At 40.0% G+C, this 27,893-nt stretch overlaps 3 protein-coding genes and 1 long non-coding RNA gene across 4 annotated transcripts in view; 3 read left to right on the plus strand and 1 right to left on the minus strand.

Moving 5' to 3' along the window:
• The window catches only part of LOC145442902 (glutathione S-transferase 4-like), a 39,851-nt gene that overhangs the window by 16 nt on the left and 11,942 nt on the right, over positions 1-27,893 (plus strand). The window lies entirely within an intron of this gene.
• Positions 9-1,816, plus strand: LOC145442931 (uncharacterized). The gene is made up of 3 exons (XM_080320981.1): positions 9-417; positions 1,272-1,407; positions 1,540-1,816. The coding sequence occupies exons 1-3, from the start codon at positions 364-366 to the stop codon at positions 1,713-1,715; spliced, it is 366 nt and encodes a 121-aa protein (XP_080177107.1). The 5' UTR covers positions 9-363; the 3' UTR covers positions 1,716-1,816.
• On the minus strand, positions 8,761-16,699 carry LOC145442974 (uncharacterized). Its single transcript, XR_013916228.1, has 2 exons — positions 13,650-16,699; positions 8,761-13,585 (listed from the first exon to the last, which is right to left on the minus strand). It is a non-coding gene; the product is annotated as an uncharacterized LOC145442974 (long non-coding RNA).
• Positions 17,266-24,541, plus strand: LOC145442903 (glutathione S-transferase D5-like). The gene is made up of 4 exons (XM_080320943.1): positions 17,266-17,761; positions 19,412-19,559; positions 20,404-20,539; positions 24,261-24,541. The coding sequence occupies exons 1-4, from the start codon at positions 17,562-17,564 to the stop codon at positions 24,434-24,436; spliced, it is 660 nt and encodes a 219-aa protein (XP_080177069.1). The 5' UTR covers positions 17,266-17,561; the 3' UTR covers positions 24,437-24,541.

A 27,893-nucleotide genomic window follows, 5' to 3' on the forward strand; every position in this document is an offset into this window, starting at 1 on the left:
GCAGCGATTCTTTTTAACAATATTTTTACCACACGTGTAGACAACAACGCGTTACATTGATGTAATGCCTTTTCACCTTAGCTAATAGCTCATCAGATGCCAAATATTAGGTGTTGACATTAAAATCGTGCGGCCCGCGGCGTCTATCAAGTTAGGAAAGTGACCCTAGACTATTTTAAGTTGGCGACCCCCCTAAAGTGATTGTGAATTATAGTAAAAATGAAAATTCCGGCCCGCCAAAGAGTTGTACAATCGATGTCTGGCCCGTGACTAGCAAAAGGTTGCCGACCCCTGATATACGGGGACCAGGTCGGGAAGTCAGAGCTTTATCCGAAAGAACCCAAGAAGAGGGCCAGGGTTGATATGGTCCTGTACATGTCGGAAGCAATGACAACCAAAATTATTGGTACATACATGGTAGGTGCAGAAACTGCAAAATAAATAGATTTGCAGCCGTGGGCATGGAACGAACACAAATGATGATACCTCAAGTTTTTTCCGAAGCAGGTTTGGATCCGGATCGAGACATGATTCTAAATTTATGTTGCACGAAAGGGATTTTTTTGTGTATGTTGACTTTGGTGTTTTGTTACAGCTTGAACTCAGCGAATGTCTGTTTTCCACAATTTTAGAAAATATTTAATAGCAAACTTCAGTGTACTGTCGGGGTATAATTATAAAAAATATCCACCAACAGAGGTGATCAAATTACAGTCATTGTTCGTACTGAAGCTGAAGTATAAGTAATGCTGGGGGATGAGTCAAAAACAAAGTGCAGCGAATCTGCGTAATCGAATATGAACTTTATAAAGAATATAAGTCACACCTTCACCACTGCTTTCGACTCGCTCTCGCCAACTTACAGCCACGATTTAAAGAACTAGCAAGAAAAAATTCTAATTCTCCCACCAGCTGTAACAAACAGAACAATAAAAACATTTCCTTACTGCTTTTACTAAGACCACTAATACTAATATCAAATTTTGGATATATTTATTTCATACTGTGAAACATTTGTGTGACATTATTTAAGAGCGTTATGGCGGATTTAAGCAAATGTTAAACAGGAATTTTGTTAAATATAGTGGAGTGGCCCTGCTATAGTCCCAATAAATATACCCTATTTGTTTGTTTGTTCTATTCATGGTGTTTGTCGGTCATTTGCACCAGGCCGATTGTATTTATTATTAGCGTCTTTTATTATAGAGAGGCAACATTAAAACTTTAATATATTGTAGCTCCTCGCATACTTACTTGCTTCGATCATTAAGAATACAGTAGAAGTATGCCGACGCGGCGGTAAGACAAGAACGGAAGAAATTGGCAAAGCTCACGAGGCTCTGCGTCTCATTGAGAAACTGTTGACCGAATCCGAATACGTAGCAGCAGACCATCTCACCATAGCAGGTGCGTATGTAGGATGCAAATACCCTGCAATAAATATGCGGTGTCAGAAATTGGTGTTTGTAGACCAGCGGTTCTATTCGACGCTCCATACGTGAAAATATATTTGATTAGAAGTGCGTATATATCTTTCAGATTTCTTCGTTTACATCACCGAAGGCATGCTGGCATTGGTTGACTTCAACGATTACTCCCAATATCCAAAATTAGTGGCCTGGAAAGCGAAAATGGCTAAACTGCCGTATCACAAAATGACGTGTGAAAAGCCCATGTCCGACTTCAAGGTGTTATACAAATCCAGAGTACAGTAATTTCCGTAGAATCACTTTCGGGTAATTGCCCGTCTATTGGTTTATTTGCTTAACCATTGAGCAATAATATCACGAATAAAATATTTCATAATTAGTTTAAATGTTCGTTTGTGGACAAATAAATATATATATAAGTGAAAGAAAATAGAAAGAAAATACAAAGAAAATAATGAAATCGCAACGAGGCGGCAGACCGTATGAGAACGTTTCAATATATCCATTCTTTCGTGACCACCCCTCCAGAACATGATGCCGTGTGTACAGATTTGGAAGACTTTGGAAGTTTATAGTAGGCTTACCATATTTTGGAAATCTAAAAAGAGGACACTTTTTCAGAAATTTGCAACTTGCAAAACCGGACTAGAATTCTCAAAAACCGGTTAATTTTTCCCACTTTGTGATCGGTTGACTAAAAAAAAAAAAAAGTTCATCTTTCCCGCTCAGAGCTCAAAATACCGTTTTTCTCTCCACATTGCCAGGTGGATGACTAAAAAAAAAAAAAAAAAAAAAGAAATCATCTTTTCGCTCAGACCTAAAGTCACCGTTTTTCACTCCGAAATACACGCCGGAGCTTCAGTTCTGTACTAATTTGCGGCATTTCACTCGCAATTTGCTCTAAATCTGACCTAAATTTTCAAGAAAGAGGACAAAATCTCAAAAAAGAGGACAAAAGGGCGTCCTCCGAGGACACTTTCAAAAAAGCCAAAAAAGAGGACAAATCCTCTTAAAAGAGGACGTATGGTAAGCCTAGTTTATAGGGTTGTGCTGGGAGGTTCCATACTATTACCGAGAATGCTATTACTGAGATGGACATTACCGAGAATGCTATTACCGAGAATGGACATTACCGAGAACGGACTTTACTGAGAATGGACATTACCGAGAACGGACATTACCGAGAATGGACATTACCGAGAATGGCCAATGCCAAGAATCTAGCTGAATGTAACGGGAACTGTCGAGAAATTTATACCTGAGAATCGATACCGAATGTGGCAACGTCGTGATTCACACACACGACCTGTTCACATGCATAACATGCCTGCATTGCATATATTGCATTCTCGGTGATGTCCATTCTCGGTATTGTCCTTCTCGGTAATAGCATTCTAGGTAATAGCATTCTCGGTATTGGCCGGAAACCGTGCTGGGAATGGTGGAATTGGTAGATTAGCAACTATAGCGCAGAAGTTGGACATAATAGAAGACAAATCTGGTACTGCTCGTTGTGGTCGACGGAAATGGAAACCATACGTGACAGCCGCGTCCAAACCACCAAATTGCTGATGGGGATAGAATCTGGTGAAATTATTGATGAAATCGATGAACCTTAAGACGTACACCAAAGGAAATCGACGTCCATGAAGACCATGAGACACTTCACTCGTGTGGACAGTATCTTCACTTAGGAGGGGGGAACTATACAAAAATGTTATTCTTTGTCAGTAGGAAATCATGACTAAAGAACACAAAAAACTATAAAGCAAAGGTCATGTTTTAAACATGATTGTTTTAAAATGATTGTTTTAATGAAATACTACATACAACGCACGGCTGCGACCAAAGCGAGAGATTATCAGGAATGGAAAATGGCAATTGTTGACTTGAGACAGAGGGAAGTGGGAGAGATCACCCAGATCACGCGTTACCAAACTTTTAATGAGGGATCCAACGTAGGTAATTTAAAATGCATAAACGACTACCCATTACGTATTCTCTTGCACTACATCGAGCTGCAAAGGCTACGCTTGTCGCAGTCAAAAATGGGGCTTCCTACATCCGTCAGGGCTTTTACACCGCTTATGCAGTGAGGTCGGCGTTGAGAAGCGCGGATAAACCTCAGACACTTAGAAACCATGCAGATCATGCTTGATTTCATTGGTGTTGCGACGGTGCCGTTTAACATAGAGTAGGGCAGTGTTGGGATGACTCGAGTCATGACTTGACTCGAGTCAGACTCGAGTCACCTTTTTCGTATGACTTGACTTGACTCGAGTCACTTTGCTAAAATGACTTGACTTGACTTGACTCGGCGTATCAGAAATGTGGATTGACTCGTGACTCGGAGCAAAATTCACTAGTCAATTTCAAGTCATAAAGTAATTGGTGTCGATAAAAACCACCGTTTTGCATATGGTCGGATTGTTCGCGAAACGCTGGTGTAACCCGTGAGAGCGACCAATCATTCAATGATCGTGCGTTTCACTGAGCCTCCATTGTTCTCTCACAAATAAATTGACCTCAAACGGAGTGATCGAAGCTTACGTTGTCGTAAACTAGTATAGTATAGTAATTTAATAGCAAAATGTATATCTCTGTTCTTACCTTAACCAAACCTCTTTGTTTTATTGAAATTGAATTCGAATATAGTTTACATAGTCCTCAACCATTGGCGCAGGCTCGAATTGTATCATATCAATTTGTAAATGGTCACTATATTGCCTCTTATCAATTCGTTTCTGTATTCTTTATTTTGGCTGGTAACTATATAAACTGAGGCTATGCAATCACTTACGTAGTTTAGCAGTTCTACTATATGTGAGCGAAATAGCGCCTTATTGCATGTATATTAAACTCTATATTCGTTCATTGCTTCAAAATCAATGACCACTCACTTTGTATTTCAGATAGCTAGCAAAATGCAGTGACGTAATCATGCCTCATGCCTCGAAAAGGCAACTTGACTTGAATTGTGACTTGACTCGTGACTTGACTTGGCTTGACTCGACTTGACTCGAATCACCTCCGAAAATCGAGTGACTTGACTTGACTCGATTCACTTTTGAAAATCGATTGACTTGACTTGACTCGAGTCAAAATGTGCAATGACTCGAAATGACTCGTGACTCGAAGGTAGTGACTTGATCCCAACACTGGAGTAGGGTTACCATACGTCCTCCTTCAGGAGGATTTTTGAAAATGTACTCCGAGGACGCCTAAATGTCCTCCTTTTTGAGATTTAGTCCTCTTTTTTGAGAACTTTGGTTTAACACAGGGCAAAACTCTACCGCGATACCATAAAATAGCACTGATCTAACGCTCAGGCGGGTATTTCGGGAGCAGAGCGAAAGTTGACCTTTTTTTAGTCAGCCACCTGATAAAGTGAAGGAAAAATCAGTAATTTGGGCGCCAAGCGAGAAAGTTGACCTTTTTTTTCTTTTTTTCTTTTTAGTCAACCGACCACGAAGTGGGAAAAATTTACCATCTTTCAAGATTTTCCTTCGGTATTCCAAGTATGAAAATTTTGAAAAAGTGTCCGCCTTTTCCGATTCCAAAATATGGTAATCCTACGATTGCAAAATATGGTAACCCTGACATGGAGGCGCTCGACCTTTTTCAATGGTGAAATTTAAATAACATTTGACACACCGGTGTGTCAAAATCATAATAAACCAATACGTAATTACGGCAAAAGTATGCAACTCAAAAGCTAAGAAAGGAAACTTCAACTAAATAAGACATTTGCTGCCAAAGATTTCATATCAAACGTCTTGAACGCAGCACACACTATGGTATGGTATGGGACTGTGCATTTCCTTATTCCATACTTGACTAACTCTTCCCACGCCCTTAATTTAATTTTAATTTTAAAAATTAATTTTATTATTCACAACAGGCATAACGTGAATTATCAAATGTAATTCGAAAAACATCACTAGAGCTTGATGATCTCGCAAGGTTTCTCCAAGATTCCGAGTCACAAGTCAATCTCACTTAAAATTATAGTTTTGACTCGAGTCAAGTCGAGTCATTTTCAATTCATCACCGTGTTAAGTCAGAGTCCAAGTCAGCTAGTTGACCTTCGAGTCCGAGTCGTAGTGTTTTGACTCGAGTCCGAGTCCACGTCATTGTGTTTACTTTTCAGTATTCAGTTCAATCCGGTTCAACCCATTTTTTCAACTCTGCTCGAGTGATATACAATGGCTCGCATTCATAATTTACTAATTTTTCCAAGTCTCAGTAGTTTCTGGCCCTATTTTCCAAATATCAGGATTGATTGCCGAATTACCTATGATGTGGTGACTTTATTATTCTTCAAAGTTACAAAGTTCGAATCATGCACAATGAATGACTCGAGTACAAGTCGAGTCAATACAAAAATTGACTCGAGTCGAGTTATTTACGCATTTGAAAAAATGACTCGAATCAAGTCGAGTCACCAAAAATTCGTGACTCGAGTCGGAGTCGAGTCGAGTCATGACTCGAGTCATTACAACCCTGGGTTTCTCTGACACTTACGTGTTGAATCTCTTTCCTTTAAGCCAGTGTTTCCCAACCTGGGGTCCTGGGGTACGTGATTACCTTGATGAATTTCGGGGAAATACGAAAAGTGATCTTTTTACTTTCATTTATCTCTAAATGCACATGTGTCAAGCTCAAGCACACCAGAATGAACTGCAGCGGTATGCATTACGGTAAATCGATATCGGTACCTACAATGTGTACATGTAGCTCTTTTTCTCTTGAGCTACTCTCTCGTTTCGCCAGACAGCGTTGTTGCGTCCCAATGCCAATCTCCATAACAAACAACAAAAATCGAGACTGATTGTGGGGGTTCCAGGGCCACGAGCGGAATAAAATATATATTTTCGTAATCAGTGCAGAGTCAGCTTTCGATTGATACCCGTTTTACCAAATTTAATGCTCGGCAAGCCGGTCAAAAATAACCGTCAAATTGCCTGTAGCCAAATGGAAATTGTGACGTCATACAATTTCACTGAGGCGTGAGATTTGCCGGTGTCGACACCATATAGGACACTATGGTCAAATCATGATTGCTTCGTCTATTAAGTATTAGAAAACATGCGGTTTGGTTCAGGAAAGGACACAACAGCCATTTCTTTAAATTTGCTCACGTTGACCAAGTTTTGGCATGACACTTTGTGTCACCTTTTCAAATTTTTATTCCTGAAGAAAACCGCTTGGTGAAGGGTGACTAAGTCCTACCAGTGTGAGGCGCAACACCTGCTAAAGGAATTCTGGAGTCGACATTGATCGGGTAATTCTCAAATATGAAATTTGGACAAGAGAGAGAGAGAGAGAGAGAGAGGAAGGAAGAAAGAGAGAGAGCAATACCCAAACCCATAAGGTTGAGGTATATCTTTTTCATCTAACTGCAACTTCGTGCCTCCGTCAGATGCTTCCACGCTCCAAGGGAGGCGCGCCCCCCAGTTTGAGAACCACCGCTCAAAATTATCAACATTCGCATACGGAACCTTCCCACCATCCCTAGTATGGACTGATATATATGTAAAAGGTATGGTTGCTACCAGAGTTGGATCAATTACAATAATTCAGTTCAATTACAATACAATTACCCCCTTGCATGTTTCAATTACATCACAATTACTATTACTGTTAAAACATGTTATTGATTCGGTAGAGAGGTGTTCTTTGACAACCGTAGCGACGTAATTAGCAAAAATCTCAAGCTATTCATGTTTCATTCATGATACGTAGAATACCCTTTAATTTAAAAAAAACTTGAACGTTTTCGAACTATTCCTAATCATGAATACTGAACACTACAAACACAGAAAAAATTTTCAAGCTACTGTTAACAACCAAAAGTTTGAGCGACTAACAGCGAATAGGACTTGAACGTTTTCGAACTATTCCTAATCATGAATACTGAACACTACAAACACAGAAAAAATTTTCAAGCTACTGTTAACAACCAAAAGTTAGAGCGACTAACAGCGAATAGGCTACAGGACAGTCCATGAAATGTAATCAAACGATTAGGCTACTCAGAGCTGAGTGAGGATAATGAAATGTAATTGGTAGGGCGTCAACAATAAGGATGATACTGATAAGATGTGTAAAATTAAAATAAATGCAAAAGGAAAGAACCTCCTGATAACTATGAATTACAACATTTTGGTTCGCATTTACATTTTCACTTGCTCGGAAACTGTTAGATTGCATTTGATGAACATTAGGGTGGGAATATTTCTGGCTCCAGTAAATTTGGCCATGATTGGAGGTAAGATTGGGATAACATCTCAACAAATGTGTGACCAAGTTTGATCAAGCCTTGGTTGGAAACTTGAATTTCTTTTTGCAATTGTTGCAGCAAGCCACGGTACTGGTCAGTGATTTAAAAATAAAACTCTGACCGTGGTGTAGGAAATGGTTCAGCACAGGTTTCAGAAGAGTTTAATTGCTGTTCATTCATTTTTTAAATATTAAGATTTAGTTTAGCCCACTGATTCTATAACTTTTTTAGACACGCCTCCTTTATGACAGTGCAATATTTCGTGCCCCGCTTATCGTCATATCATACAATCAAACCAGAGTGTTACCCATTCTTACAGATAGTTTGATGGTATCGAAGGTTATGACTGTTGATGAAAGAATTCTCCAATGTGAAAATCGGACTATACACATAGCAATAGCTATAAAATAGAGGTGAATCGCGCCAAGCGCGGAAAAAAATTTCAGTTTACCGGAGCTTCGCGCTCCGCTTTAGATGCTTTCACGCCGCCCAAGGGGGGCACGCCCCCCAATTTGAGAACCACTGGTTTAGCCTATAATGTAATTCACAATTAAGTTTTCCGTTGCTACTGAAGTATGGGAAACAGTTTAGCATGGCTGAATTATCTTCTTATAACGCGGCACGCATAGAACACCAATGTAAATAGGCTGATTATTACAGGTGGCGACTGTGTACCAAGGCCTTAAGGCCACTCGTCGTCATCCTGGTCCGTATCGGATTTTCACTGGTGTGACGAATAAATGATTAATTGATTGATTATTTTATGTTGTGATTGTCAGGTTTCCATAACAATGTAATTGAAATTGAGCAAAATTTTCATCGAATTACAATCACACAAAATAGAAATGCTACAATTACAATTACAACTACGTGAACAAATGTAGCTCAATTACTAATTACAATTGATCCAACTCTGGTTGCTACATACATCGTATCAAATATGATAACTCTGTTTCAAACATACATGTGTAGCCGTTCTGTCGTAGTCCTCGCTATCTAACTGAATGCGGCTAAATTATATAAGGTTCGACTGGATCCAGAGACACATTGCAGATTCGACGGATATATTACAACGAAGGCAGGCACAATAAACACATCAATACTTCCAATCCAATCCAAGACTTAACACAGTAACAACTCCACACAACGATACTCCATACAAAAACCCAACTCCATACAAAACCCAAGCCCAACTACATACCAAAGACTAACTCCAATCACTTCCCCTTTCCCAATACCGCATGCTACCTTACGCATGACTGGTCTTTCAACCAAATCGTCCGGAGTCATTATGGCTCCGCAGCCGAGCGGTTACACATCCCCGTTCCCAAGTTGAGTGATCTAGTAGCAAAGATCACTCACAAGCGACAAGAAGGAGCAGAAAGAAAACAAACAAAAAATGAGTATAAAAATTGGCAACAATATGTACAAAGAAATATGATATGCAAAACCAGTTACAACGTCCTACAACCGTCAATAATACAAAAAATCACAATATCCACCAACAACGCATAGAAGGCCACCACAATATCTCCAAAAGTTCACTTCACTGTCAATAATAAAAAAATAACAGACACAATCCACCAGCAACGTAAAAGAAACCATTTGCCACAGACAGCTCCCCAGAACATAACAACGTGCACGAAACCAAGCCAACATCAGAATCCAAACACGAGGTATCAATACCCATAAACAATAGCAGGGTCAGTTCACTATAAAATCAATATCACAGTTCTAACATCTCAACATCAAGGGCATATTCCAAGTCCGCTGTCAAATCCCAATGTACCACCATCTCATTCAAACTTCTCTCAAAGTAAAAGTTTTACGGTGCGAGGGCTCCTTTATATTCACGTTGACACGTTCAATGGCCAGCTCACAGTCCACCAGCGACTTCAAAGTACCAAGTAACTCCGATACATTTACTTCTCGAACAACCAAGCCCTTGTTTACAATTGACGAAGCCACTGTAGCACTTTCACCTCCACAATCCTCAGCCAATTGTTCCTCCATCACAGCTCTTTCTTCACCATGACCATCATCATCATTTGTCTCGTCACACGACTTCAACGGTACCATGACTACCATCCCTGATCCAATATCTTCAACAACCGGCGCAGTAATAGTCTCTTCAGAAACCGAATCCATTGTACTCTCACATGCCAACATATCATGAACGTTCCTCTATATGGGGTTTTTCAAAATCCTCCTCTTCCACGGTCACATCAACAACAGAGTTTCCAACAGACGAGCATACCGACACATGTTCCAAGCCACCACGTGCCACGTTAACCATTTTCCCAACAGCACGAGTGTCCAATAACTTCACAATTTGTCGTGATTCCTTCCCAAGCATTCCTTTTGCTAACTTGTTAAAAAACCGTGCAAGTGCAACTTCTTCTTTCCTCTTCAATAACCGTCTTGCTTCAAGTCCACCGCATCCGTCTCCTACTGCAAGCGGCATCCCTATACCGGATCCAGCATCAGGCTGCGTGCTCGCCATTTGTAGCCGTTCTGACGTAGTCCTCGCTATCTAACTGAATGCGGCTAAATTACTTCACGTTCGACTGGATCCAGAGACACATTGCAGATTCGACGGATATATTACAACGAAGGCAGGCACAATAAACACATCAATACTTCCAATCCAATCCAAGACTTAACACAGTATCAACTCCACACAACGATACTCCATACAAAAACCCAACTCCATACAAAACCCAAGCCCAACTACATACCAGTGATGAGCGGATGTTGATTTTTGAGAATCCGAATCCGTCCGACAGTTTTTGTGTCTGCGGAACTATCCGTCCGACTCCGAAGAATCTCATCCAACTATCCGACTTTATCCGAAAATCTCGTACAAGAATCCGAAAAATCCTTATCGAATAATGATATCGCAGAATATCAATTGTACAGCTGAGCTTAGATACAGTTCTGCACTAAAAGATCTCGAATTGTATCTATGGAATGAAGAAAAACCAAGCGGTGCGCATCTCGTATTCCCAATGTTGTCTCCAGCGGAGACAATTGAAGCGTAGCCATTTTGTCTCCTTGGCTACCTAGTCGTCGGAAATTTTACCTGGGCGCTTATGGGTTTACGCATTGTACCTTCATAAAACGGACTAATAATCAGGTACTGTTAGTTATCAGCCGTCCATCTTTTGAAATTGCGTTTATACTAAACCATTTATTCCTATAACTTACAGATTATAACATCGGGAATTCTGGGAATAGATTAAGAAGTACGATAGAAACAGGAGATAACTCAGATGGCAAAACAGCAGTTAGCTGTAGAAGTAAGATTCACAACTCTGAACTAATATCACTGATCACTGGGTGATCCTTTTAAATTTTTCATCCATATGCATTTTCACATCCATGTACAGGTGATTCCAAGATAATGTCGAGGGGGGGGGATCAGTCGGTCAGGTGTGCTGTGCTTATAAGCTTATGGCTGTACAAAACGTTTGAAGGCAGTATCGAGTTTGTGAGGAGTTGTAGCGAGGATGAGGAAATGCAGTGTAAGCGGCGATATCCACTTACTTTTTATCTGTGAAATTTTAGCATTTATAAGGGAGAAAATTTTTCATCTAACACTTGCTTGAAGCCAGCTTGACACTTTGAAAAATTTTCTATTTACAGATACATGAACAGACGATTGTATTATGCATTAGTTTGCAGCTGAAGGAATGCTTAAGAACACCTGATTATTACTATGGTATGTGTTCAGTTTCCCTTGGAAGCAATGATGCTCTAAAGAACGAATGGATTAGAGACATCAAGAGAGAAAATTGGAAGCCCTCAAAATATTAAAGGATCTGCTCCAAAGTCCAAAGAATGGAAAGAGCTCTGAAACAATGGAATGAGCAAGAAAGAGCTGCGGAATAGAGACTAACACCGAAAGGAACTGTGACGACGAGCACTAGGCCAAGGTGGATGCCAGTTTGAGAAACTGCAACTGGTCGTTCGGCATGCTCCTATCTGTGTGTGTCTTGTTCAGATGAAAATATAATCTGACGATTTTTGATTTATTTTCACCAGCGGCCTGACTTTTCCGTGCTTAGTAGCAATTTGGTCGAAAAGCTGTCACGGACCCAATGAAATCGTTTCGAGACCCTCACTTAAATAGGGGGTGGAATTTCTACGGAAATCATTTATGTATAATTATTAGGGCGTTTTTTTTGACATGTCAAAATTGTAGCGTTAGGTCAAAATTTGTCAAAATTTTCCATCAAGTCAAAATTTTTTCGACGTCTGCATTTCGTTTGTATTGAGATTTTGCACTGTCGGTGTACTTATCATTTGATATTTTACAGCTTGTAGCCTATTTTATAGGCCTACCGTTGTAAACGGCTAATTGTCTGCTCATTGTGAATCGTAAACGGTCAAATAAAACAAATAGGTAGACATGGTGTTATGGTCAACGTACCGCAATATCCTAACTGAAGAAAGACTTCTTGGACATTGCATCATTCTTACATTAAGAAGCGCACGATGAAAAATTGTGATGTAGACAACATTGTCAGAATAAAACAACACGGTGAGTCACCAGCAGTGTACGCACAACTTGAGTGTTGTCAGCCAACAACTGCTGCTGTTAAACGTCTTTGGCAAGCTTCTTAGTAAGGACATGCACTTTCTACCCAAGAATGTAGGGAAGTATCTCTCGTTGTACTACAACATCTTTTAATTATTTCTACCATAATACATATTGTAACCACTGGAATTCTTCATAGGGCCAGATTTCGTTAAAATATTGTTTTTTTCATGTAAAAAGTTGCCTGTTTCTTAGCCAAAAACGGTTTTTTCAGGCCAAACTGCGTCGTTATGACAGTCAGTTCCAGCCGGAAATGAAGATTGAGTGGTACAATTTTAACATTATGTGGGAAAACACCTAATTTGCATACGTTAGGTCAAAATTTGGTCAAGTTTCAATTTGGTCAGCCCTATTAATTATACATACATACATGTAGCTAAAAATCGCCAAAAGAAAATACTATTGTACAGAACTAGTTCCATATATTTTAATAGTTCTACCATAAAAATCTTAAAACCTCGTATACCCAGTGTGTCTTCCCCGATACAACCCTAAAGCCAGATTTCACCCAAAAGATTTCAATGTTGACAATCGGCAACTATATCAACTCCACCAGGAATTATTTCATTATTTCAGTAGCATCAATGTCAACATGTTTCTTTCTTGGCTAGTTCTGTTTTACATGCAAGTGTTCAGCATTCCTGACACTCAAGCAATTACATGAATTAGTTTTGTTGTTCTGTTTCTGATATTTTGGTTTTACAGTGTACCGTATTCAATGACAAGCCTATTTGGTCATCTCAATCTGCAAGAAACTAATTATCCTTCTTTGTTGCGGTGTCACAAAAGACTGGCATATTTCCGGCAACGTTGAAAACTATTTATGAATTGCCCAGTTGAACCATACTCTTTCTATGTGGATCGCTAAAATAAGAATACCATATATCACAATGATCTCGTTGATATATTTCTGGTGCATAGAACCGTATAGTCATAGTGCAATTACAGTTTAATAACCATGGCAAAATCATGGACAGGGCAGGGCAGAAGCAGTTTAGGTTTAGATAACTTCTTTGAGACATCGAGAGCAAACTTGATGTGTTCCTGCACTCGCAAGTAAACATCACCGAAGGCGATTAGCATCACTGCTACTCAAGACTGCTTCACGTTGAGTTTGATGTAGTCAGAAGCTAATCGTTGAAATATTCGCGTCGGAATGTCGTTGCAATGCAGTATCCATTGAAGTTACACACGAGTCTTCGCCGTTTTAGATCCATCTATGGATACGGAAGTCGCAAATGCAATCCATGGCGTCATTCAAGGCTGACATACCTATTAGAAAGGGTATACTATAGTTCATTAATATGGTCTGTGTTAGTTTTGTGATAAAACATACTTATTCCAGACGAAAACCCCTCGAAAAGCGTAAAAACACGGAAAATCCCACTAGCTCACCATAAGCACCAGTGCGCAAGTAGGTAGCCAGAGCTGTTTTTCAATTTTCTCCGCCGTCACGGTAAGTTGCGCACTCCAGTGTTTATATAGCTCAGTGAGAAAAACAAACAGAACAAAACTTGGAATTTTAATTATAGGAACGTTAACGCGAAGAAACAACGCTAATAATTTAAATTAAGTGTGCAAATGAAAGTGGTATCTCGGATCAAAAGAAAATTAAAAATGACAGATTATTAGGCCATGGCCATATATAACAATCAGGCATTTAACCATATTACCCAATATCAAGAAGTGATAGTAGCAAGTTGTAACCATGGAATTTTACAATCTCAGATGGTCAATATTGGATGCTGATAATCCGCATTTTGCCCACAAATGCTGGAATGTGTGAAGGCCTGTTCAGTAGAAACTTGCTGATGCTTATAATACCTTTGGTCAATCAGTTCAAAGTTTTGAGCACGACGCTGTCCCTCAATAGGTGCCCAAATTTCCTCTGCAGTGACCAATTGCAGGTCAGTAGTTGTCTTGCAGACTTGTATGTTGGAAGAGAAGAAACTTATCTCCAACTGTGCTGTATCCTTGGCCTTTCGGATATGATTTGTAAGGTGCATTGGACCACTTGAAAAGTTGTGGTGTTTCACTTGAACATAGCAATTATTTCGTAGAGGCAGTGTCCCGTAAATCAGGATGAAATCTCTCCATACTTCACTCTTGCTGTGCTATCTCTCAAGACGTCGACTTTCCTCATTGATCCATTATTACGGAGAAACGAAACTCAGACAGCATGAGCAGTTTGACAACATTCGAGGTCTTCAAATAATGTAACGTAAACTGTACGGTACAGAGTACACTTCGAACAGTTGATGGAGCTCCACTCAAGAGAAATGACGCATCCCTAACGCACTGATCACCACTCCTTGGTGTTGACTTTCAAACTGTTTACATGGTCTCTCGTTCAACTCATATAGAAAAGCACCATAATAACGCCAAAGTTTTTTTGTCACAATTCTTAAACTGAAATCAAATTTACATGAACAGACCATTGGTTGAAAAAAAAACTAACAGCTTTGGTTTATATGGCTCAGTGGTTCTAGATGATTGATTCCGTCAATCATATTGGAGAAAATATAGCTGCTGAAGGGAGGGAAGTGTAAGCAGGAGTTGAATAGGTTTGGGTTTCGTTGTAACTGTATATAGGAATTCTGGATTACATAGCCTTGTTATATGTTATTAGTTTACCTTAGTAAGGTATGCATGTATCTTGAATGATTTCAAAGAGGACGATAGGCTACTGTATAGTCGAGGCATCGTTATAATAATTATACGTTTTATCTGTGTATACATATCTTTTTATATAACTTTCTATATAATTTTCTGACTGCAGAAAGTTACTTGTATATGTTTGTATGGATATTCTTATTTGATTGGTCGGGCTACAAGTGTGTGGGTACGGTAGCTGTTAACTCGACGTGCCAAGCTGACGCAAAGTCCAAGTCCACACTGGGAATACCTTCTCACAAAATATAGTTATTACATTGTTGAACGTCATCGGGATATATTCCGTTATGATCATGAACTGCCGGAAGACTCATGGTAGCTAAAGATTGTGCCATAGCACAAGCACCGCTGTATAGTGCTGATTGAAAGGGTATCATACAACTACTGTGGTAGCATGAAAATCAGTCATGCAACAAAGTACGCAAAGATGGATTTGTCTTATATTTATCTACAGAAGACTGCCGCAACAACTACTTTGAGGATTATGGAGATTGTATGCCCTATTGCGACATTCGTCAGCTATGGGTTCAAAAACTACATGTATAGGTGGAAAGCAAATGCAGTTCTGCGACCGATGTTGAAACTAAACCTTCAATTTTGTGAACTTCAGAAACTGCTCTGCGAGAATACTGTACTGATGATAACTATGTCAGGAGAGCTCATGTCTAATCATACCATCTTTTATCAGTTCACATGTTATATATCGTTAAACTGGCAAGTATGGTATACTTGATGTATATTAGCAAATAAAAGTGATAACATGGCCGACCGTATAGTATTGTCTACTCTTGAATGTTAGTGGCGATAGTTTATTTGTATTTTCTTGGACTCTTGACAGACATTTTTAGACTGCTACCATTCATATCGCAAGGTGTCAGCTGTCTGTATTTGGTTATAGAATCGATGACTTCTTTCTATGGGCCTGTAATCTAATCTCACATCTGGTTACCACTATCCGGAAATATCCGTATCAAAAGTTACAGCTATCCGACAATATCCGGAAAAAAAATCTGCGATAATATCCGAATCCTATCCGACTGCCAAAAAATTGTCTAATATCCGGTCCGAATGCTATCCGAGTCCGTCCGATGCTCATCATTGCTACATACCAAAGACTAACTCCAATCACTTCCTCTTTCCCAATACCGCATGCTACCTTACGCATGACTGGTCTTTCAACCAAATAGTCCGGAGTCATTATGGCTCCGGAGAGAGAGAGAGTCTTTATTTTTCATCAAACCAAAATACATAACACACGGCAGTGGTGGTGGTACAGAAACTATGCATGCACAGTATTCGGTATTAGATAGGAATGATCGATAAGACCGTGAGGGTCATCTAGTCTGATCACACCAGCATCAAACAGGTACACTTGACTCGGAGCCGAGCGGTTACACATGACACATTTCCTTCAACTAAATTCTCCATTAACCCTGACATTTATTGGACTTGTGTAAGCGATGACATCGCTAAAATCTATACAGCAAAGTAAATATTGGTCATACCAAATAGCAGCGCCCGGCTGCAAAATGCGGCTACCGTCAAATCCACTCGAGATGGATTAGACATTAGAGCGGCGAACGTTTATTTCACTAACATGTTATTGCTTAGCGTGTTGGCTGTTTCGACTTAAAGTGCATATGCAGCTTTCCCGGATCAGAGATGTTAAAAAATATAATCAATGCTAGAGGTTCGGTACACAGTAAACTAGGGTGCAACTCAAAGCAATTGGAAATGTGTTGATGAACATATCAAAATGAATCTGTTCAGTTAAATGTTGAGTATCTCGTTCACCGGACCGAGAATATGAAGTGTGTGCCGTACCCTCTGTACAACTGCGGCGCAGCGCTAGTACCTGACGGGCCAATGCAAACATAGGAAATAACTACCCAAGGCCACTATAGGATTTCTGTTCGTTATTACAGTGTGCCAATAGCCAGGGCACCGTCTCCGCCAGCATTGTAAACATACCATTGCTGTAGCGAACCGCTGCAAGTAAGGTTGACACAATAAACATTCGACTGCTACGTGAGACCTGAACCGCGCGAGGGGCAATAAGTTACGGGCGTGTATAGTTTGGTGTGTTAATTGCGCAGTGCATGGTATAAGCTGTTCTGCTTATTGTCTCTTTCGCCAGGCTACCAAGATACCAGCAATGTACACGATTATTATTATCTATTATAAATAAGATAAAAAGCCAGGGTTCTTTTGGGAAAACTCAGTGCAAAGATAGTGTCCCACATAAGCGCCAAAGTGCCGGAAATTCTGGATAAAGTTTACTTTTAGCAATTAGTGCTAGACCCAGTTATAACGTCTAACCCTAAAAAAGACTTTACAGTATTTATCCGTACATTAACGTTGGATTCACGTAATTTTAAGAGGTACGCTCTGTATGCATGTAACTCGAAAGGCTACGCTGTTAAAACAAAGTTTAAGAACCCCAGGTCTATCCAATCCATAACCTTGTAGATGTAATTCTACTATTGATGCGTATTCCTGTAACGCAACTGTAATTGCGAAAATTATGCCCTAATGTAATGTTCTTGTTTCAAGATTTTCTCAGTAGCAGTCCACAATGGTTATCGAATTTTATACCAATGATTTGAGTCCGTTTGGTAGGGGAGTGTGGATGACTTTGGAGGCCCTGGGATTGGAATACGAAAAGAAGATAACATGGCCTCTGCAAGGAGATACGAAAACCGACGGTTTCGCAGCGATAAATCCAGGACAGACTATCCCAGCGATAATAGATGGGTCATTCAAACTTGGGGAGAGGTGAGAAAATCTGTTTTCCTGAATTTGTATTCCAATTTTCGCTTTCTTCAGACGGGTTAAATCTAAGTTTAAAAGTGGCAAGCTAGACATGATACACGGAAGCGAACATCACCTGAGCGAACCTCTTGTGTGATTTAAATCGGATTGATATAGTTTACACATGTATATAAATAATGTATATATATATATATATCACTCTTCAAAAATTGGCGCAGGCACGCCCTAGAATAAAACGTATGGACGTGTAGAGGTGGATGGTGTATTGCATCATATCAATTTGTTTCAATTCTCTGAGTCTGAGGTTTCATATTCTATCAACTATTTGGCTGACAGTTACCAACGTGGATGCAGTTCTACGTAAGCCATACATCGCCCGGTTGAAGGTATAGTCAACTCGATATTCGTTGACTTGACTCATGCCCGGTACTACGGCAATTCGACGTGACTCGTGACGTTGACTCGACTAGACGTGACTCAGTCACCTTAAAATACCGAGTGACTTGACTCTTGTCACAATGTGCAGTGACCCGACAGGACTTGTGACTCTAAGGCAGTGCCCTGATCGCAACACTATGCCGAGCACTCGCCTACAATTGGCGGATATCCTGCGTGGCCATGGTTTGATGGTATTCAAGCAGTGCTATATTTTGCTACGGGCTTGATAGGGATGGGGAATAAATATTAGTGTTGGGATCTAGTCACTACCTTCGACTCACGAGTCATGTCGAGTCATTGCAAATTTTGTTTCGAGTCAAGTCAAGAAAATCGATTTTCGAAGGTGACTCGAGTAAAGTCAAGTCAATCGTTTTTGGAGGTGACTCGAGTCAAGTCAAATCAAGTCAAGTCAAGTCAAGTCACGACTCGCGAGTCAAGGCATAATTCAAGTCAAATTTAATTTTCGAAGTATGAGTGATGATTCAAAGTCATTACATTTTGCTAGCTGTGTGAGACGCAGATTAGTCGGTCATTTATCATAAATCAAATGAAGAATATCAAGTTAAATGTACATGCTCGTGTATCGCTCACGCACACATAGAACTGCTAATAAAATACACGAGTAACTGTATAGCTACATGCTACAGTCTTATATTATCAGCCGAGATGGAGTTTCGAATACGAATAAGACTCGAGAAGTGGAAACAAGTTAATATGGTACAATACCCATCCGTGAGAATATAAAGGTATAAACTATATTCGTTCGATTTAAATCACACAAGAGGGTTGGTAAAGGTGAGCACTGCGCAATATAAGCACTGCGCCGTCTAATAAAGAGAGATATACGTTAAAATTAGATTAATCTACTACTCTGACAACGTAAGCTGTGCTCATTTCGTCTGCGGTCAATTTATTTGTGATGTAGCATTGGAGGATCAGTGAAACGTACAATCAGTGAATGACTGGTTGCTCTCACAAGTGACACATGCATATCGCGAACAATCCGAACATACAGAAGACAAAGTAATATCATTGACACCGTTTACTTGATCACTTGAAATTGACACGTAAATTTTGCTCCGAGTTACGATCGAGTCAATCTACATTTCTGAAACGTCTAGAAAAGTCAAGTCATACGAAAAAGTCATCCCAGCACTGATAAACATTTCTACTCCTTCGAATTCCTGCACTGACACAGGTTCGTTTTGTTCACAGCAAAGCGATAGCGTGCTATCTCTGCAACGCTTACGGAGACCAGGCCGGCGAGTCACAGCTATATCCGAAAGACCCTAAGAAAAGAGCAAGAGTTGATATGGTCCTGTGTATGGCATATTCAATGAAGAGGTTAATTTATTTATTCCTGGTAAGTAACTGCCGTGCTCCGTGAACGTGATCTGAAGCAACGCTGACTAGTGATTTTGACAGTTTCACTCACATTGGACCAATCAAATATTTTATACTGGACAAAGTTCAAAACCAACACGCTGTGGAAAGCTGTACAACTATAATCTTACGACAAACTCACCTGGTTAGGCCTTGCAAATGGATAAAACCGACTTATGACAAAATAGCAGTTCTCGCTACTATTACCTGACAAGCCTACATGTAGGGTTGTAATGACTCGGGTCACGTTATTTGGTGACTCGACAATGACTCGGACAAGGTCAACCCCTTCTGTGCCGGCGCACATAACGCCACAGAGTTCTAGCCAACATATTGCTGAGCAGAGTGCGGTGCCAAAGAGATCGATAAAACCTTTGATAAAAATGGCCGTCGTTGGTTGGCTGAAACCTTCGATACTGATAAGTCCGGTCGTTGGAATAATCGGCACCGAATAGTTCCGTCCTTGCAATCCGAGTAGCTAGTAATATAGATGCAGTAGTATAGATGCCGTACAAGTGCCACCAACGGTGGAAAAAATGCACCCTAACTGTGTGTAAATGTGTTGTGCAGCTGTTGTCTGCGCGTTCTCTATGTCATACATTCCCGTAAAACGTAACATAATAACATTCTCTTTTATGTGTGAGGCTTTGGTCACCAGATGTCAGTAAACCCAGGTTTGGGTCGCGGTCAAAAAGGTTTAAGAACCCCTGTATCGTCCCAATGAATCTACTTTTATTATTGTCGTGGTTTATTATAACGAGGCAACGTCAAACCTTTACTATATACGTGTTTCCTGCATATATTGAGCTGCTTCGATCATTAAGAATTTACCGGAAGTTCTCATATACGGCGGTAAGACAAGAACAGAAGAAATCGGTAAAGTTCACGAGATTCTACGTTTCATCGAGATGTTGTTGTCCCCGTCCGAATACGTGGCAGCGGACCATCTCACCATAGCAGGTAAATATTAGGATGCAATGCGACGCGCGGTGACGTTTATGGTTGGTGATGCACTTACTCCTTCAAAATCTGATTTACAAATAGGGGAGATGTGGTACCGATGGATCAAAAATTGGAAAATGATCGCTGGCCCCAAAATGTTCAGCCGAAAACAGCAGATCTTTTGCTGGCTCAGCACTTTGATACAAGCTCTACCTATCGCGCCCATATACATGAATATCCGTCTTTTCAAAAAATATTTATGGACGTTTAAAATTTGTTGCTCGAACGTGTCATCGGTCCCCACCCGGTGGGTCCAATGGCACACGACCCGGGGACCTATGACACATATCCCCTAAAAAACTCAGATGTGACAACTTTTCTTGCTCAGTATTATAATCTAAGCTACAGCAAGCCAAAGAAGAATGTTTGGTCGCAACCGTCAAAAAATAGATTAAATATTAACTCAAATGTTGTCATAAAATCACGTTTCGATTTAGGCTCGTACTTATAATTTTGAGGGTACATACATATTGCCCGAAAATCGACAGTGTGGCTTCCAAATACCTCGTTATAGCGATAAAACATCATATGCAATTATTACATAAAGATTTTCCGTACGTAGGCATGTTTCATGATTAGTATGCTTGATTATTTTGCTTGATTTAGCAATTGTATCATCGGTCCCCACCCTACGAATTTTGTGCATGAATCGAAAAAAATTCCACTCAAGGAAGGTACCCAAAAAAATAATAGGTGCCATTATATAGCCTGATACAAGCCCTACACTTCACACTAAAAATGATTGCTGGTTTGTTCGTGTTGAAGGTTACAAAGAAAAATGGATATGTCGATCTAAATTTAGTTTACACCCCCAAAAACAAAAATCATCTGTGAGAGACCCCATAGCTCGCGCACGTCGAATTTTATTGTATGCGAGGAAAGGTTTTTGCCAGCATGCAATTGTAGACAAGTACACGGAGTGTAATCATGGAATTATCATAGAGAATTTTCAAAGTATTTTCGGTCCCAGTGATCCATCGGTACCACATCTCCCCTATATAAACCGAAATGGCAGCTATTTCACTTTCCGACTGGTTTCTTATCACATTAGCACACTTCACACGCAGGCTATCACGCTATCAATTCCTCAATTGAATGTGGTAATTGATAGTAAGTACATAACAGCTATACATCGGTACTAGAATGTATTTGCTCTGCAGCAGATGTTGACCGTCGCAACTGCACCATTCACACCGAATCATTGATTCATATTAGATTGCTTTTCTCTGCGCCGCGATTGTCGCATTGTAAGCCAGCAATGAGTAAGGCAAATTCATCTGTGCTTCACCTGGTTATTTTTTCTATGCGCTGTCATTGTATCCGTAACAATGCCGGATTTGACATTCCTTACCTTTTTAAGGGGTTCTCGTGCTATGACGTTATTAACATTCCGATTTTGGGAATCAGTGCGACAATATCATTCGATTAATACCAGTTATTTTAAGTTTCGAGCTGTTTATGATCAATATTGGGCCTCACTTCTCCTTACGCGCTCTGTGCAAATTGCATGATTAGTTGTGTTATAATCATTGAATGTTTTCACAATTTTCGTTCACTCATCCTGACGATAGGTGAGGCACTGCATGCTTCACTTACCTTCCATGGTCGCACGCTACTGGGATGCAAATATCCTTCAATTGAGTTTGTCCTGCTAACTGGACGAAATATCTTATGGAACAATGCTGCCGAGCACCATTATACAATACCAACATCCACAACCCTTCGACAAATTTGTGATCGCTAAGAATTGGAATCGGTAGACCTGATGGTCCTATTCGACCGTTCATATATGAAAAAATAAATTTGGATACACTAGGGCAGGGGTTCTCAACGTCCCGCATTTTAACAGCAAAAAACGCTGCGGGCCGCAGAACAATAATATCATGTATTCGTAGGCTACTATTAAATTAGGGCTACTGTAGCCTATTTACGAGGCGTATATGGGCATATAGTAAATTTTTATGCGTTCTAAAGCAATAATGGACAGCGTTCGTAAATTTGCGATTGCTGTTTCTTGTGAGAATATGTTTTTCCAGCGGCGTCGCAAGTAATGGAGCGTGCAATGCAGTCGTTGCCATCGCGGCATATGCACCTTTTAGCTAACCCGTCCACGATATAACCTAACTGTATGTCTCAATGCGTGAGCGAGAAAGTTCAAAATTACGGTAACTTTTTCGTGACAGAGGCCATTATCACATTGAGCTCTCAGTGGTATGAGAAGCGTCATTTCTGAGCAAACCAATCAACCCTTCTCATTTCCTTCCATGGATGGAGCCCTGCACCAATAGTTACAAAAGTCAGCTTGGTCAATTTGATGATTTACTCTAGTCCCCTGCCCTCGTTTGCCCTGCCAGTATTTCCTCTGCAAAAAGCAAATATGTCCACTGTGATAAAATGCACCTAAATAATTACCTATACAATGTCTGTGGAGTCTTTGGATTTGTCCAATGCTAGGTGGCTAAAGTGAGTCAATACGCGGCAACGTGTTTCAGAACATGTTGTTAATAATCGACTGATATTGCTGTTACTCTTCTGGTCACGGTTGAATCAGATAACTGCAGCTTCGAAATTTGTCAGGGGATGTTGTCCTTGCTGCTAAGATTCGGAAACAGCGAATATTCGCACAGTATGATAAAGTTTCATTGAAGTGACGCCTTCTCTAGCATATTTCTTGGGTTTCGCGATACACCAAGCAATTTGGAACTATGCGTCTGTAACATCGTCGACAATTCTAACAACGCTTCAGAATATGGATTTCCGGCCTGACACCTAGCTGATAACGTTTTCTAAGATCAGTCGATAGGTATAACTATACAGAAGAAACTGTCGTGGCATCATTTTGGGCTTCTACGCTTCGTTACGACAACTGTTCTTTGACAAGCATGACACATCGGTTTTCCATTAATATCTGAGAAAGCAAACCCAGTTTTCGCTGTTTAATTTCCCGTTCCTTGTTCTTGTTTCTGTTCAAACGATTCGCAGTGAGTGAAACACTCTTTAAAAGTGTACTGCACTACAGCGGGAATCTCTTGGAACAAGAGTCCAGCTAAATACCGATTCAAAACAATACCAATCAACTCGAGCATATATCAAGAAACTAGAACACAACAAAGAATGAGTAGTCAATTACAATTACAAATAGCCTACAATTAATATGTAACAATACAGTGCCAGTAGTAATTGCATTCATAATGAAAGACGTCGCGGGCCGCAAAACAACCGTCTCCGGGCCGCGGGTTGAGAACCCCTGCACTAGGGTTACCATACGTCCTCTTTTAAGAGGATTTGTCCTCTTTTTTACTTTTTTGAAAGTGTCCTCGGAGGACGCCCAAATGTCCTCTTTTTTGAGAATTTTGTTTAAATATAGGGTAAAATTCGAGTGATATACAGTACATCAGCACTGAAGTAACGCTCCGGCGGCTAGTTCGGGAGCTGAGCCGGAAAGTCGACCTTTTTTCTTAGTCAACCAACTGATAATGTGAAAGAAAAACTGTATTTCGGGATTTGAGCTGAAAAGTTGACTCTTTTTTTTTGTAAATAAACCACAAAGTCGGGGTAAATTTTCCATTTTCCGGATTTTATTCCAGGATTGTAAGCTGGAAAATTTTGAAAAAGTGTCCTATTTTGACATTTCCAAAATATCATAACCTTAGAATACAGGTGTTTTTATATCTTCCAGATTTCTTCGTTTACATCTACGAAGGCTTGCTCGCATTCGCCGACTTTGACGACTACTCTCAATATCCAAAATTAGTGGCTTGGAAAGCTAAAATTGCCAAACTGCCGTACCATAAAATGACGTGCGAAGGGCCTGCGTCTGCCTTGAAGGAGTATTACAAGTCCAAATTACAGTAATTCCCGTAGAATAGCAATCGGCTTAAAGCCTGTCTACGTATTACAATGCTCTGTTTTTTTGACTATTAAGCAATAGCATCGCGAATAAAATATTTTTATAATTAGTTTGAAGCTTGTTAGTTCATGGATAAATGAATAGATATTGCAGAAAAAACAATAGACCCTGAGTGAATTCATAGCAAGCTGACGGACCATAGCAGAGGGTTTGGTACTTGTCCCTTAAACAGAACAGGATGCGGTGTACACATACTTAGAAGGCCGTGGGAGGCTTTTGTGCTTGTGTTGTGAGAAGGAGTATTCAGTATTGGTACATAAGTAGGCCAACTATACCGCCGAAATTATGTAAAATAGAACATTGCTTTTCAACCTATGGGATGGTACTCACTGGTGTGGATAAAAAATATACAGTGTGGATGAAAAACGTGGTGCAGATGAGTGCGGATGAAAATCTGAACGAGTGAGGATGAAAAGCGTTAATAATAATTATTATTATTATAATTGATTTTTTTCTGACGCGCAATAATTCAAATAAACCTAGTATGAAATTCAAGTGCAGTAGTGGCTCCCCAATTTTTGTCGTTGCTACGCAATTGTAAAAAGTTGTTTGACTTACGAAGCACCGCCAATCATAACTTTGTCTGACACCAGCCGTAGTGAATTAATAGTGGCGCACTATAATTATTACGTAATCAAAACTCTGGTTCGAAAGCGGGTGTAGTGGTAGGCATACAGCCTGCAACACGCCGGAAAATGACGCCAAATTGAGTTTCTGCTTTCTTTCTCTGGAAAATCATCATATGTTCGTAATATCCCAATTAGCCAATAACCACAACACGCAGAAAATATGGCTTTATCATGAAAATGTGCCGACCTTCGTACTATACAAATTGTTCCGACTATTTTCTTTTGGAAAATACCGTGGAAGACCGTTGGGATATTTAGTGCAGAGCAGTGGTTCTCAACCGGGGGTCCGCGAATCGTTTTCAGGGGGTCCGCGAAGCCTCCAAATTTGCAAAATAGTTGATAACTTAATTTCTATTTTTTTGAATTAGAGAAATCGCGAGACAGTTTTGCTTCATAACTGATAAAATCTTCATAACTCGTATAATCAGAATGGCCGTCTGAGATGAAATATTAATTTCGTAATTGTCAATAGCCTGCTAGTACAAATATATTGCTGTTTAGAGATGTTTTGTTGGGGTTTTGGATAAATTTTATTTGCAAAAATCAGTTTTCTCCTGTGATATGCATAATCGCAATTGCAGAATAACAATAAGAAGAGCTGCTAGATAGAAATGACAATGGTAACGTTAAATGTTCACTAAAATCGGTGTCTCAATTTTGGGGTCATATAAGTTGTGATCATACCCAAATATGTCGTCGGAAGCGTTGCGCGTTCGCCACCACCTATCTACGTGAAATTGGATTTTCGGCACTCGTTCATATCTAATAGATGACGCGTATTTTCCAGACACGATCGTGTATTTCGAGAAATTTAGCTGCAGAATTCGCTTGAAATGATAAATATCTTCCAAATTTCTACATAAATAGTAGGCAATGAATCATAGCCTATGATGTTATTTTGAAGAATGGTCATTTTTTTGCTGTTTATCACTAGTCCACAGCTGATATTTGTACAGGACAGATGCCGGTTCTACGGTAATAGAGCTGATTTTGAACTAAATCTTTGGGGGTTCACGGAGGTCCGTGACGCTCCAAAAAGGGTCCGTGAAGACAAAAAGGTCGAGAATCACTGGTGTAGAGGTTTGCAACGACCGGATCCGGGCCTAGGAGACACATTCATGTCGAGGACGAACCCTTCCGCGTCGGGGCACTTGAAGATGTCAAGTTTTTGCTGGGAAAGTGCGGTGCCAAAAAGATCGGCGAGGACAAAACCTTGGCAAAAATGACAGTTACTGGTTGACCAAAACTTTCGATAGTGATATGCACTGACGTCAAAATGGTTGGCAGTCGGCACCGAATAGTCCCGTCCTTGCCATCTGAGTAGTCAGTAGTACAAATGCGTCGCCAAGAGAGAAAATAATTCACCGTAAATTGAAATCGATAGCGTCAGACATGTCTCATAGAGCTGTGTTGCGTACATTTGTTGTCCGCGCGTTTTCTATGTCATAGCCTACATACCCGTAATATCGTAGCATATTAATATTGAAATGCATTCTTTTTGATTTGTGGGGCTTGGAACGCGGAATACCACTGAAACACAGATTTATGTCGCTGTCCAAAAGTTTGGGAGAAATTATGTCGGTAAGTATAAAATAAATTGTTACGTTTGAGTATAATGATGTTTTACATTTTAAATGTATAGTTGCAGGTAAAAGTTACAAAAACAAAGCAAAGTGAAAGTTACAAAAACAGACACAAAAACAACACATCAAATTTCGTTTTCAGATTCAGAACATAAATACTTTAGGGTTCCTTCAACTTTTTCCAATAAGGAATGGGCATTTTGACGAGTTCCTGAAATGTTTTACACGAAATACCATCGAAATATATACAAATGTAAAGATGCTCGTAGCTGATCCAATGAAGTTCGAACTTGAGCTAGTCTTGGGATCAAGTCAATGGTCTCGAGTCATTGCACATATTGAATCGAGTCAAGTCAAGACAATCGATTTTCAAAGGTGACTCCAGTCAAGTCAAGTCACTGTTTTTTTTTGGAAGTGACTCGAGTCAAGTCAAGTCACGAAACAATCAGTAGTCCAATTCAAGTTGAATTTTCGAAGTACGAGGCATGATTCAAAGTCATTGCAACTTGCTAGCTGTTTTAACTATCGGAAGGAGGAATGAATATAGATTTGAATATACACGCAAAAACGCGTTGTATCGCTCAAACGCATACGTAGAACTGCTAAACTACGCAAGCAGTGATATAGCCCTATAGTCTATAATTATCAGCCAAAATACAGGATAGAAACCTCAGAAAGTTGAAACATATTGATATGAAGCAATATATTACCCACCTACACACCCATGATATCCAATTTGAGCCTGCTCGAATTGTTGACGAGTAATATGAACGAATAAGAGATATTCGTTCGATTTAAATCACACAGAAGGGTTGGTTATATGAGCAATGGGCACTTTGAGAAGTTCATAGAACAAAGCTAAATTGCTGTTGCATTACTTTATTGCTAGTTTGCGACCCCCTAAGCTGTAACCTGTTACCACTTCGTTTGCGGTTAATATACTTGTGATTATATAACAATGGAGGCTCGGTAAAACGCGCGGTGATTGGGTGAGTGGTCGCTCTCACAGGTCACACCTGCATATTGTTAACGACCCTAACTTATAGAAGGTACAGCGATTCGGCCGACACCGATAGCATGATGACTTGAAATTGACTCGTGAATTTTGCTTCGAGTCACAAGTCAATCCACATTTCTGAAATGTCGAGTCTAGTCAAGTCAAGTCATTTTTGGAAGTGAATCTAGTCAAG

The sequence above is a fragment of the Botryllus schlosseri genome, chromosome 7, assembly GCF_051294905.1.
Source record: "Botryllus schlosseri isolate E-star chromosome 7, Bs_hap1, whole genome shotgun sequence".
Lineage (NCBI taxonomy): Eukaryota > Metazoa > Chordata > Ascidiacea > Stolidobranchia > Styelidae > Botryllus > Botryllus schlosseri.